Here is a 13,087-nt window from a genome sequence, read left to right on the forward strand (position 1 = left end):
TGACAACAACATGGCCACAAATGAAAAAGACAAACAGACAAACAATAGCACACATGAAACAACATACAAAACTAAAGAATAATCAACACGAACCCCAGAAGAAGATAGTAATGCAAGCCGAGTAGAAAATACAACTTTTTTTCTGGGAGGATTATTACCAACTGTCATGATTGGTGAGCCTGAAGTAAATAATCAAACAGATATAAATAATTAAAAAGGAAGTTGGCGTTATATTCAACAACCGATTTTTTTTCTATCATTTATGATAATTTAGCAGAGATAATTACATGGGCGTTTTCTGACAACTCGTATACTACTGTGTAACATCCACGAATTCAGACTTAACTGCATAAACTACTGTTATCTTCTCAAAATGGTCGAGTGTGTCCAAGCATACAGACTGGGATCGGATTAGTGTGTCCTAGTATTATCGCTGTATTCCCAAAGGAAGGAATATCATAGGATAGTAACGAATCCGAAAATGCCAGCGATTCGAATGGTATGGTGTGCCCTAGATTTATTTCGTTCCATACTAATGTGCTTCCAAATCTATTACGACGTAAATTCAGATCACCAACCATCGGATCATTGATTATATGTGTAACATATACATAACCACGTGATTCGGAGATGTGGACGTCGATTGGGTACTCGTTTTGGGGGAAATTTCTTAATTTGGAAGCAGCGTGATAAAATGATTGCCCATTTTCATAATCTTTTTGCGAATAAATGAATTCAACACGACGTGAACCTTTCCCATTGTAAGGAACGCTGTTACTTTCATTTTTCCGACAGGTATGCATGCATCCAATGCTATCTTCTTTTCTGTTTTTTTGTATTTCTTGTTTTTTCTTTTTCTTAATTTGTCTTCTTTTTAGGAGATGACGATTCTTCTTTGCTATCCATTGTTGGTTTATTTTTGAAAACTTCCTGTTCTTTTCATTTTTAGCCTTAAAAAGGAAGGAAAAGAACTATTAAATATATATAAATAAAGTTTTTATTGGTATACTATAATGATACATTTTATATACTATCCGTTTCATATTTGACAACGGATATGTTCCAGTTATCGAAATTACCACCCCATCCCCTTTTGATCGATATTGACCGACCGAATTGGTCTTATAACCGGGTTTGAAATAATATGAAATATACGACGAGTGCACAACGTAGAGCAGTATTTGCGTACCCTTCCGAAGCACATAAAAATTCCTGTTTGGTTTAGTTCGTATTGCTGAGTTTTTAGTTTTATATGTTGGGTTTTATGTTCTGTTGTACGTCTGCTTGTTGTTTTGACATGGCGTTGTCAATTTATTTTCGACTAATGACTTTCAATGTCTCGTTGGTATCTCTTGCCTCTCTTTTACGTTAAGATACGAGACAACGTCCATATCGTTTGTGATTTTTGTTTTTACTTACAAAGTAACATTGTGGTTGTGGCAAATGTATTTGGACAGTAACTGTTCATCTTCCTGAGTCTTTTTGTTTTGCAATTGATGCGTTCTTGATATCATACACAAAACATATGTGAATGCTATTCATAAACGTGCTCAATATCAAAACAACATGTCGTATGACGACACTATATTATCAATAGATATAAGAAGATGTGGTATGAGTGCCAATGAGACTCCATCCAAGTCCTTTGTAAAAGACAAACCATTATAGGTCAACGTACGGTTTTCAACACGGAGCCTGGCTCACACCGAAAGTTAAGCTATGCAGTGCCCCTATAAATGACTAGTGTAGAACCAATCAAACGGGAAAACCAACGGTTTGATCTATACTTTTTAATGAGAAGACCTCATTTTGTGTGTCTCTTCTCTTCTTTCCACAACAAATTAATCATCATGCCTCTGTGTCCTATAGGTAGCTTGCATAGTCGCATTCGTCATCCTGCTTATATTTATTCTGTATGGGATATTTTGGCGTCCGGATACTGTTTCCGTCATTGGGCAGGATTTAAGTCAAACTAGGCTTCAGGTTGCGTTTTTCTGTATTCTTTTAATATACATGTACTATGAATAAAGTGTATTAGCTTTCTGCTATAGTTTTCAGGTTTACTATCCACGGCAGTCACAGGGTTTATTAAATAAAGCGGGTATTAATGAAATATCAATTACTGCCATGCATCATTTAGTAGACTGAGAATTGATGGTAAAAAAACAAATACACTTTATTTATAGTATTGAATGCTCATAATATACTTAATGTTTGTTCCCAATAAAATTAATATGTAACAAAAAAAAAAAGAGGGGAGGTAGAAAACAATTGTAATGTCAACAAGAACATATGACTTTTCTTTCCATTTAAATGAATTTTGATACATTTTCTGAAATTCTCAAGACGTAAAATCTTTTACAAAAATTCTTCTTATAACACTTAACATACTTTCAATCATGCTATGAATGCCCACAGTTTCGTGGGTGTGTTCTAGTCTCTATTGAGGTAGATGGGGTGTCTAAATTATAATCCATAGAATTTTTTAATACAAAATGTAGTTTATTTAATGCTTTATAAAAAATCATAATAAAAAGAATGGGTCACCGGGCATATTTTCACGCTACACGGTGTTCAACATTGACTAATTCTGGTTAGATTATGCATGGAAAACCCAATTTTCTGCAATAAAGCATCAACTATACCATATACTTATGAGATAATATACGAGAAGATGGCTTTAATGGTATGCTTTCAGTTTAGAAAAAGCAAAATGGGGTCACCAGACCCGTTTTCTTGCTTCATTATAAAATAGGTAAATTCCTAACACATTCTATAGTAAAAGTACCTTAATCTGAATTTACTAGAACATACTCGCGTAATCGCAGGCATTTAGAGCTTGAGTGAAATTATGTAAACTGTTGTAGGGAGAAGTTTTGTAAAAGTTTTTATGTCTAGAGAATTTCAGAAAACGTTTCAAAATGCATAGTTACTGGAAAATGGGACAAATTTGTTAAGATCCCTCTCTCTTTTTCCAAAGCCCGTTATGTTTTGTTTTCTGTTTAATTTCATTAAATTTAAGCGGTTCTAAAAACTATAAACATACGTATATTAAAGTGTATTTGATATTAAATTTCAATTCCAAGTACCTTCTCCACGGCAACCACTGATGTATTTTATAGAGAGTCTCTATCAACGCCAAAATTATTATCATGTCTCCGAGTGCTCTTATGAAAATTATGTGCAAGTTTGAAACCGAAGGCTTGTACAGATAAAATATTAGTCTGATGACGAAAACAATATCCAGACGCCTTTATTTTCGTTTTTCTCTTAAAATAACCCGAACTGAATAATAATAAGAAGAAATGACAAATGCGACTATGCATTGAACACAGATGCATGATGATTTTTTTATGGAAGGAAATGCTTTTATTTTGGAATGGGACCTGCATGTCGTGAGTAAAGGTTAGAAATAGAAAAGAGAAGGAAGGACCAATTGTTTATCTATAATGAAATTTAAAAGAAAAAAAATCAAGGACATTTAAACTGAAAATTTAATAAGAAAAAAAACCGACAACCCCCCCCCCCCCCCCCTCCCCCACCCCAAAAAAAAAAATAAAGAAAAATAAATATTTTTTTTCCAAAAATAGCGTTCATCTCAGTCGCTTTGGAAAGGATATTGAATCGGTTGTCAATCAAGAAACCAAGCATCTTGCATTGGAAAATCTACTTTCAGATATATTTTGTATTAATAAGAGTGATTTAATTTTACAAAGTACGATTTGACTCTCCCTAAGACAAGATTTGTATCTACGTCTGCCATTTTTTAAATGTTTTCATTTTGGAATGATACCTACTTGTCGTAAGTAAAGGTTAGAAATAAAAAAAAAAGAGAGAAGGAAGGGCCAATTGGTAATCTATAATGAAATTGCAAAGAAAAACATTATAGAACATTTAAACGCATATATTCAAAAACAAACCGACAACGCAAAATAAGCTAAAATAATACGACAAACACCGGTGTAGAAATCTGAACGTCGTGTGACGACTGTAAATGTGCATCAAGACCCCCTCGGAAGGTGGTGTTTGTGGGAAAGAGACAGGGTTGCTGTCACGAGAATTTGGAACATATTCCGCCGTATTTAAGCAACTGTCATCTAAATTTACAGTTTATGTCATTTATGTATTCCTTCGTTTGTTTGTGTATTACATATTGGGTTTTCATTTATTGTTTTGAACTCAATCAGGATAACTATTTTTCCTCGTTTGAATTGTTTTACATTGTGATTTTGCTGTATGAGTTATGCTCATTGATGAGGATATTTGTTGAATTTTACATCGTTTCGTCTCATATAGATAGTTATTTCATTGGCAATCATACCAAGTTTTCTTATATTAATATCTGATATGATTTTTTTATTCTATAAAAATATGATTCTACCATTACGATGAAAATCACAATATTGTGATATTACAATTGATTTACGCATATGTAGTATTAAAGTCTATAAAGTCATCAAAACGAAAATAAACCTGATCAGATCGGACTTGCCTTACTTAAATTCAATAACCAAATACAAAAGGTATCAATGTTGACATTACACTCTACAGTCCAAGACAGTATTCACTGACTAGGTAAAGTTCCATAAAACTTTCATGTGTATCAACTCTTCGGGTTCTATTGTTAAATTGCTCTGCAAAAGGCTGAATGTTTGAAAAGAGGTTACCTTAATTTTTAGCTGTTTTCGTCCATTCACTGAAAATTGTTTTGTGTAATATTGAAGTCCAGTACTTTTTCTCTTCGTTTTCTCTTTAGTTGATGGTACATCTTCAGATGGAGTAGCCTATGGAGAGCCAGAATTTATTTTAACATTAGTTACGTTAGTTGTCATGTATTTTTGTATTTGAATATTTTTTGTTTTTCTACTACAGTATAGGCATAAAGGTATAATAAAACGGGTACCCATATGGTAATAAAACTTATTTAAACAACCATAATATAGGTATACGGAAAGGTCTGTATCGTTGTCCAAAATTACATTGATGTGCATCTCCCTTAACTAAAATTTACTCATACAGATCCCTTTGATGATGGGTACATCGTTACTTTTCATTTGACAATAGAAATTGACATTTAAAAGTGTCCTGTACCAAGTCAGGAAGATGGCCATTGTTAAATTATTGTTCGTTTATGTGTGTGTTGTATTTTAACGTTGAGTCGTTTGTGTTTTCTCTTATTTTTGAGATAAGACGTGGCACGGTACTTGTCTATCCCAAATTCATGTATTTTGTTTTCATGTTATATTTGTTATTCTCGTGGTGTTTTGTCTGATGCTTGGTCCGTTTCTGTGTGTGTTACGTTTCGGTGTTATGTCGTTGTTCTCCTCTTATATTTAATGCGTTTCCCTCGGTTTTAGTTTGATACCCCGATTTTGTTTTTTGTTCATGGATTTATGAGTTTTGAACAGCGGTATACTACTGTTGCCTTTATTTAATGAAGTGATTTTTTACTCGAAGAAACAAACAAAAAATCTACATTCACTCAATCTCTGAAATTTTTGAAATTATAGCTCCGGTAAAAAGAGTCAAGTCAGTTGAACTGATGTATGGGTTATACGTCAATGAACCAAAATATAAACCAAGTAAATACCTCATAACGTTTTTGTAGCACCGATAATGTAGGTGTTTGTGACGTTTATTAAACCTATAATTATTCCTGTTAATTAGCTTGCATCTTGCTCCCTGATGGTATCTTCAGCCCAATAGTAATCACTTCGGTGTTGAGATGAATATCAACTATATGGTAATTTTTGTGAATTTTCCTCGGAGTTCATTATTTTTGTGAATTTTCCTCGGAGTTCATTATTTTTGGGATCTAATTTTTTTTTGTACTGGTTTTGCTTTAGAACTATTTTGATCAGAATGCCACTGATAAGTTTTATGTAAACAAAACGAGTCTTGCATATTAAATTTGAAGCATTTGATAACTATGTATACACTATGTATACACATATTGAATAATAAATCCCACCCGATAATGAATCATATATGGGAAAGAGGCATATAAGAGGGCATTATTGAATATCGCTTGTACAAAATTGGATTACTCTTCCCTTATCATAATCAAAATGTAGATGCAAAATTTGTAATCCTTCAACTTGACCGGACTTTAAAGTGTAAACAGGCATACAACTGCTGGTAGGAACACTAAGCTCTAAAATTATTAAGTGTATTCACATTTCACTATAGTATAAGAAATTTATATACATATGAAAGTTAGATAAATTTCGCCGCTTGATACTTAAAAAAAAGCTGTATCATGTTGGTTAAGTAACCGTGATAATGCACAAACATTGACAATGTGACTGGGATTTAATGGGTTAACAAAAAGAACTTTGTAACCTGCATTTTAAATCCTTTTTTGTGTAAATCAATACCTAAGTAAGTATATATGGTAAATAAAGTATTCTATTACGGGTATATACGTAAACGATTATTGTGTTTGAGTTGGTTAGATATATCTAACACATTTAAATACCCATTTCATATTTCATATTTTACTGCGCATGAAGGTAAGCATTTATATTTTGATAGGAAAACTAATATCAGAATTTTTTTTAATTTAAAATTGTATTACTTGAGACAAAACAAAATATATGTTTTATGCTTTTTAGTCATGGTATGACGGATTCAATTTATCATTCAACTGATGATAATAAAAGTGAAAGTAAAAGAAAAACTTTAACGACTTTTAAGTAACTCTGATATTGCGGATTTGGATTCATTATAAAAATGTATTACTAATACAAGATAAGGGAATCATTATCTAGTTTACAAGTACATTATCTGAAATAATGAATTAATATTTTTTCATTAACATCTGTTAATGAATAATGTTTAAAAGATATCTATTCTCTAATATACTAAGAGTTTTGAATTTTAAGATAAGTATTGATGCTGTTCGTAATGTATGATTTCAAACGAAAAATGTTGTTAGTCTCCCTCTCTCACTTCTACCTTATCCTACCTTTAGAAAAAGAATGAAACAAAACAGGTATTAATTTAAGACGTTAAAAAAAATCAAACGTATAGAAAAAGATAAAAATAATTTTACTGTCGGTAATAGTTTGTTCAAGTTTTGTGACAAAGGAGTAGCAGAAACCTCTAATTTAAAGGATCGTTTGTTGTGAACAGAATAATTTTTTTTCTGGGTTTTCGGAAATATACAGGTTGATTCATACGTATATACTTGGAACTTTTCCAAAATATTCACCTTTTCGTCAAGGACTACGTCATTATCTTTTAAAAAATAAAATATTTAAATGCGGCATGACTTTGTATAAAAATAAGTCAACATTGATAGACGATATGATTATTTATTTTGATGTGCTGAATGTTTATATATATGAATATACCTATGTATACCATGGTTACATAAGTTTTAATAATAACATAAAATAAAGTTCAATCTATTCATAAAAAATCAGTTTCATAGAAAACTATAGTAACGTACTCAATTACTGAAAACATATCACTTCAATACTTTAGTTAGTGTTATAAAGATTACATTGAGTGCAGAAACAAAACACTTCGACGTATGTACCTTTGAAAAATAAAAATAAAATAATTCGAGCACTGCGCATGTACCTTCCGATTTCTAACGAAACAAACCGAAACTAGTGTTGCCCATATCTGCTTTTTAAATATAAAAGATATCTTCCATGTTGATTGTTTTTCACATATATTGAGTAAGTATATAAAAAATATGAAAATAAAAATATCCTTCTCGGAGCTTTAAGAATTCATAATGTATTGTTCTCTTCCTTTTTATAATGATATCGAAAGAAATAAAAATACAAAACAAACATCAACACGTCACAAATTAAATTGAAAGATATAAAACATACGATGAATATCAAGCTACATATTCTCCAGTACACTAACTGATTATAGATCAACTTTTTTGACTGTTTTTTTATTGAATTATTTGTCAAAAAATGGCGACCACTTTTTATTTCTAATAATATAACTACTTTCGAAATGATCACCACAAGTTTCGTAAGGATTTTATTTCAGAAAATGTCACAATGTTTAACACATTTTGCAAATTTATATTGACTTTTGTGTTTACCACTTTTGCACACTTACCATTGCTAAGTTTGTCACAATCAGAAATTCAACGTGTATAGGCTATTTCTGGTCATCGGTTGTCATCCGAATAAGATAGTTCCTTTGTTCAAGGGGTGTATATTACTGTTCCTCTCAGAATAAATTGGTATTTATATTCACACTTATCAACTGACTGTCAATCTATTCACTTGTACCACCAAAAACTATATTAGAATTCTTTTCATATAGTTATCTAAAGAGTAACATTGGTAATGTATTACTACGCATCTTTTTCACTCAATAGATTAAATGAGATAATGATATAACAAGGAAAATGAATTAAACATGTTCAAATCAATATCTTTATTTTAGATACATTTTTTAACAAATGCAAATACTTTAAACTATTTCACATTTAAATTGTGTTTTTAAAACAGTTAGAAAATATGGATGTTGGCTAGGCGCTATACCTTCTCCTTGTAGAAAGAGAATATGAAGTCATTTATAAAGATGAGGAATTACATTTTATGATTATGAACATTTCGAAGTTTACTATAAGGCTGCTTGAATATTGTTAATCATAATATTTCCACATGATCTTACTTGAAAAAATAAAAACAGCAATGTCTTGTTCATATTAAATTTATTCATTGAAGAATCAAACTGAGTTTACGTTTTGCAAGTACGAAATTAATTGAATAATGCCTTATAAAAGGAATATAAGTGTTTTTTTAAAGAAGACATCGATATTGATGTGTTTTGATTTAATCAGTCTATCTAAAAAGTAATATCACAAAAATACTGAACTTAGAGGAAAATCAACAGGGAAAGTCCATAATCAAATGGCAAAATCAAATAAAACATTCACACATGATATGGCATGTTCAAAAATCAAGACACTTTAATACATGACGTTCTCCGTAACGTTAACCCTGGAATAAAAGTATGTATTCAGTTTTCCACACTTAACATATCCAAAATGTTTACTATCACGTATTTGAGTATGTGTTTTGAAATAAAAAAAGAAATCAAAATATGTCAACAATATTACTTCAGAAAACAGAAAATGTGAATTTGATAGCAAAGTGAACTAATTACATATCATGTCCACAATATATGCAAATGTTGGTACTTACTGTAAAGTTTATAATGCATTCGAGTAAAACTTAACATTCAAAACAGCAAATTTAATGCATCAAAAGGAATACTGAAGGTGCTTCATATTGTTAACTTTTATTTTCATGACTAACCGCTTCATGTTATTATTTTAATGCACATTGAATTATCCATATATTTAAATATGTCATTTAAAAAAGGTTTGAAAGTTTTCTGCCAGATACAACTTGAGGGTTATAATAATTTCGAACGGTTTTGTCATCTAAAAACATAAATAAAAATGGTAACAAAACAATTGAGATAATATAAGTTAAGCATGTGAAGGCCTTCATGATTTGTTTTATTTCGAACTCATAATTCATTTTCAGTTTTTATTTGTGTTTAAGCTTTAACTTTTACTTTTCTATTTGAGATCAATGATTGTTTTCAAATTATGTTAATACAGTTATATAACATGTGGTTCTGGTATAAGGTCCATCTGTGGCTTGCACATCAGCATTTGGTCATGTACTAGAGATGAATGATTGTTTACCATGCACTGTTTTTGCCATGGTAAGATGTACTGCAAATATGTTTTATTTTCTCTTCATTTCTTTTGTTTTGTTTAAACTTTAATATCAATTTTCAAAAGCTTTATCAATATAATAAAGACCTACATTTTAATAGCCTTTTACGTAAACATAAAAACTTAAATCGTTTTGCATTTCTATAGTATGACAGAACCTAATTAAGTTACATTTGGGCTTTTGATTCGGGTATTGTTATGTGTATAATTAAGTACTGCCTTACCCTCTTACTATACATAAATAGATAAATAGATGAATAATCTTTAATTCAAGAGGATGATCCAATTAGTGAAAACTAATCTTCCTGAGAGTCCTAAAAATAATAATAACATATTTATAAGTACATAGAGTGTTATAAAATTATAGTATACACAAAATACAATTGTATTTAAATAATAATGAAAAAGCATATTAATTTGCACAATTGATGAAATTTTTTTAACATTTTGTTTTAAAAGTTTAACTCATTTTTATTGCATTCGATAAACTGTTCCATATTTGGTTTTGGTTTTGGAAGATTTAATAGTTTTTTATCAGCTGAACGTAAGTTATAATTTTGATTATCAGTAAAACGAAAATTTGTTTGTAAATAGTTAGGAACCATATCATTTAATGATTTAAAAACAAGTATTTGATATAAGCATTAAAAAGATAATACGAATATGCAAAGGTAAATATTTTTTTTAATCTTTTGTAATAAATTGATTCTGTTTGATATAGTACGTGACATTTTATCTATCTGCTGTTTCCAATTTAGGTTTTTGTCTATATATAAACAAAGAAGTTTTTCACAATTTACATTTTCTATTTGTTTATTTGAAATATTGATATCTAAACTGTTTCCAGTTGAACAAAGTAAATTATTACAATCTAATGTAGAAACACCTGCATACAAATCTATTAATGAATGCTCTATATTAAATGGTAAATCATTGATATATAAAATAAATAACAGAGGGCCCAGGATATATGACTAGTTAGAAATAAGAATGAGCGTTAGTTTGGTTTGTTAAACCCACATTTGAAAAGATAGGCATACGTTAAGCAGTTCATTGTCATTGTGTAAAAAATGTTATTAAAGCAACTTCATTTTTGTTTCTTATGTTTGAAACTATAAAATTGAAAACATTAGTCTTATAATATTGTACATTCGACACATGAAATTTATCAAGTTTTGTTTTTGTCAATTTCTTCACAAAAAAATATATTTTATAAAATTTTAATGTTTGATACCTTAATTCAATTTAACACAAATCTTGACAGGTCACGTGAAATGGTGTGATCACACAGAAATCAAGTCATACATACCTTTTTCATGACATGATTTTCTTTTATATACATTACTTTTGACAAACATTAATATTACATAGTACAAAACCAGATTAAAATTGTATAACAATTGCTCTTACTGAATCAATACAAAATTCATCAGTTGAAGTAAAACCATGCAAATTCAGTATCGTAAGTCCTATATGTTAAACCACTTTGGTGGAACTCACATTTACTTTTATCATTGTAACGACTGTATTATTTAAAAAAATCATCAGATGATACCATGCAATTTTAATTTGAGTTTCCTTGAAACTTTATAATCGTGATGTGTAATTATTCAATTGTCCGTGTTCAGAGTAAGTATGAGTTCCATCAAACTAGTGTAACATAGAGGACTTTCTTTACGATATTGACATTGGTACTGTAAAAAAGCAAAAAAAATCCACAAACAACATGACGATCAGATTGTTATTTTTTATTAAGCAGGCACTTTGATTTTGTTTAGGTGTTGTCGCGGAGTCTATATGCTATTACTATTGTTATTTATCATTTTTATTTTCAAAAATATGTAACTAGCCTTCGGTCTACCTAATTTTGCTTTTCGGAATATTTCTAAATTACAAACTTATGTATCTAAGGTAACCTGTTAATGTTTCGCCTATTTGATTTTTGGTCTATGAAAAGTGATCTAAATATGTTCCACAACCAATGTTGAAAGTGTTTACATTTTATTTGGTTTTAGCTTTTAGTTTTTCGCCCAAGAAAGCAGTACCTTTTTGGTCACTATTTATGGGTTGCGTCAAATATGATTTGCAACACTAATTAGTAACTGAACAGGTTGAACAAAATACTTCTCGAGAAACAGAAGGACGACATGTTGTATCAACACTAGCCTAACAGTACTGGTTGTAAATGGAAACTTTTGTCTTAGATCGGAATAGTAAGGTGAGCTTAAATAATGATTAATACTGCGGATAAAACATTGCTGTTAAAATTTCTACACACTTAAAACAAAATCGATAAAAGAACAGAACGAACTTTGAAGAATTGAACCAGTCTATCGTTGCATGAACCAAAAAAGCAATGTAACGCATGATTTTGTGTATGAAAAGGAAATTAGATCTTTACTTGGTGTACTCGCGCATGTCAACAACGAACTGTCCAAATATTTTATTCATCACGATCATTTCAATGATACTGACACTATCCGGGTGTACACATCAAAAGAAAAATGTATAAAATACATGAGGACACAGTACTTATTATTAAGTCAAAATTAAGGATCCAATTCTAATCATATTGTTTTGACCTTATTTTCAAGATAGAAAATATTTGTATCTTCATTCACGAACATTTCAAACGACTTTTGGGTTGTTCATAATTTTACAATTATAAAACAAACAAATCGTTTTGAGTTAAGTGACAAATTATTAAAGGTATGCATCGACTTTACGGTATCAATATGTTATAATTTCATAAGTCAAAGAAAACAAGTAAACATTGCCATTTATAGATAAATGTATTGAAAATAATGCTAGTTAAACAGAAAGAGCACCTGTTTTAAAATCAATTATATATAGCTTGCTGTTCGTTGTGAGCCGAGGATCCATGTTGAACAACGTACTGCATCTTTATTGTGACGTATAATTGTTTACTTTTTACAAATTTGGACTTGCATGGAGAGTTGTCTCATTGCCACCTAAATCTTCTTAGTTCTATGAAATTATAAATCATTTCTTAAGTTGCTCATGGAAGTGCCTAATATTGATTCAGAATTATACTCTTTGTGATGTTACATTGTAAAATATCATACAGTACATGTAGTATCTGTACCTTTGTGTTTGAAGGCTGAATTGTTTGTATTGCTTTCCGGAAAATTACGAGAGGCAATGTGGACTTTTCAGGAAAATGTTTTGAACTGGAAGATGTATCTGATTAATTTTGTAAGTAAATATAACTATGTCAGTATGGTCATTTTTATTGTCAACTATTTGTTATTATTAGTCTTTTCGTGTAAATACTTTGTATCCATAGCAAACATTCGATGTTGTGTATAACACAATATGTAATAGTTAAATTCAGTG

At 30.2% G+C, this 13,087-nt stretch overlaps 1 protein-coding gene across 2 annotated transcripts; it reads right to left on the reverse strand.

Annotated features, from left to right (window-relative positions):
- Positions 1-330: 330 nt before the first annotated feature.
- Positions 331-8,150, reverse strand: LOC134718728 (uncharacterized). 2 transcript variants are annotated; one of them, XR_010107425.1, is made up of 3 exons: positions 6,178-6,257; positions 4,668-4,784; positions 331-950 (listed from the first exon to the last, which is right to left on the reverse strand). XR_010107425.1 is itself a non-coding variant. In XM_063581418.1 (3 exons), exons 1-3 carry the CDS (start codon positions 8,089-8,091, stop codon positions 369-371), a joined length of 702 nt encoding a protein of 233 aa, XP_063437488.1. In that variant the 5' UTR covers positions 8,092-8,150; the 3' UTR covers positions 331-368. The 2 variants fall into 2 exon arrangements, 1 of the variants encoding a protein (XP_063437488.1); XM_063581418.1 differs by lacking the exon at positions 6,178-6,257 and adding an exon at positions 8,089-8,150.
- Positions 8,151-13,087: the final 4,937 nt, after the last annotated feature.

The sequence above is a fragment of the Mytilus trossulus genome, chromosome 5 (genome assembly GCF_036588685.1).
Source record: "Mytilus trossulus isolate FHL-02 chromosome 5, PNRI_Mtr1.1.1.hap1, whole genome shotgun sequence".
Classification (NCBI taxonomy): Eukaryota; Metazoa; Mollusca; class Bivalvia; order Mytilida; family Mytilidae; genus Mytilus; species Mytilus trossulus.

Coding starts and splice junctions, on each gene's coding strand:
- LOC134718728 (XM_063581418.1), bottom strand. Junction 951..4,667: donor GAAAACAGCTAAAAATTAAG/GTAACCTCTTTT, acceptor TTCCTTTTTAAG/GCTAAAAATGAAAAGAACAG.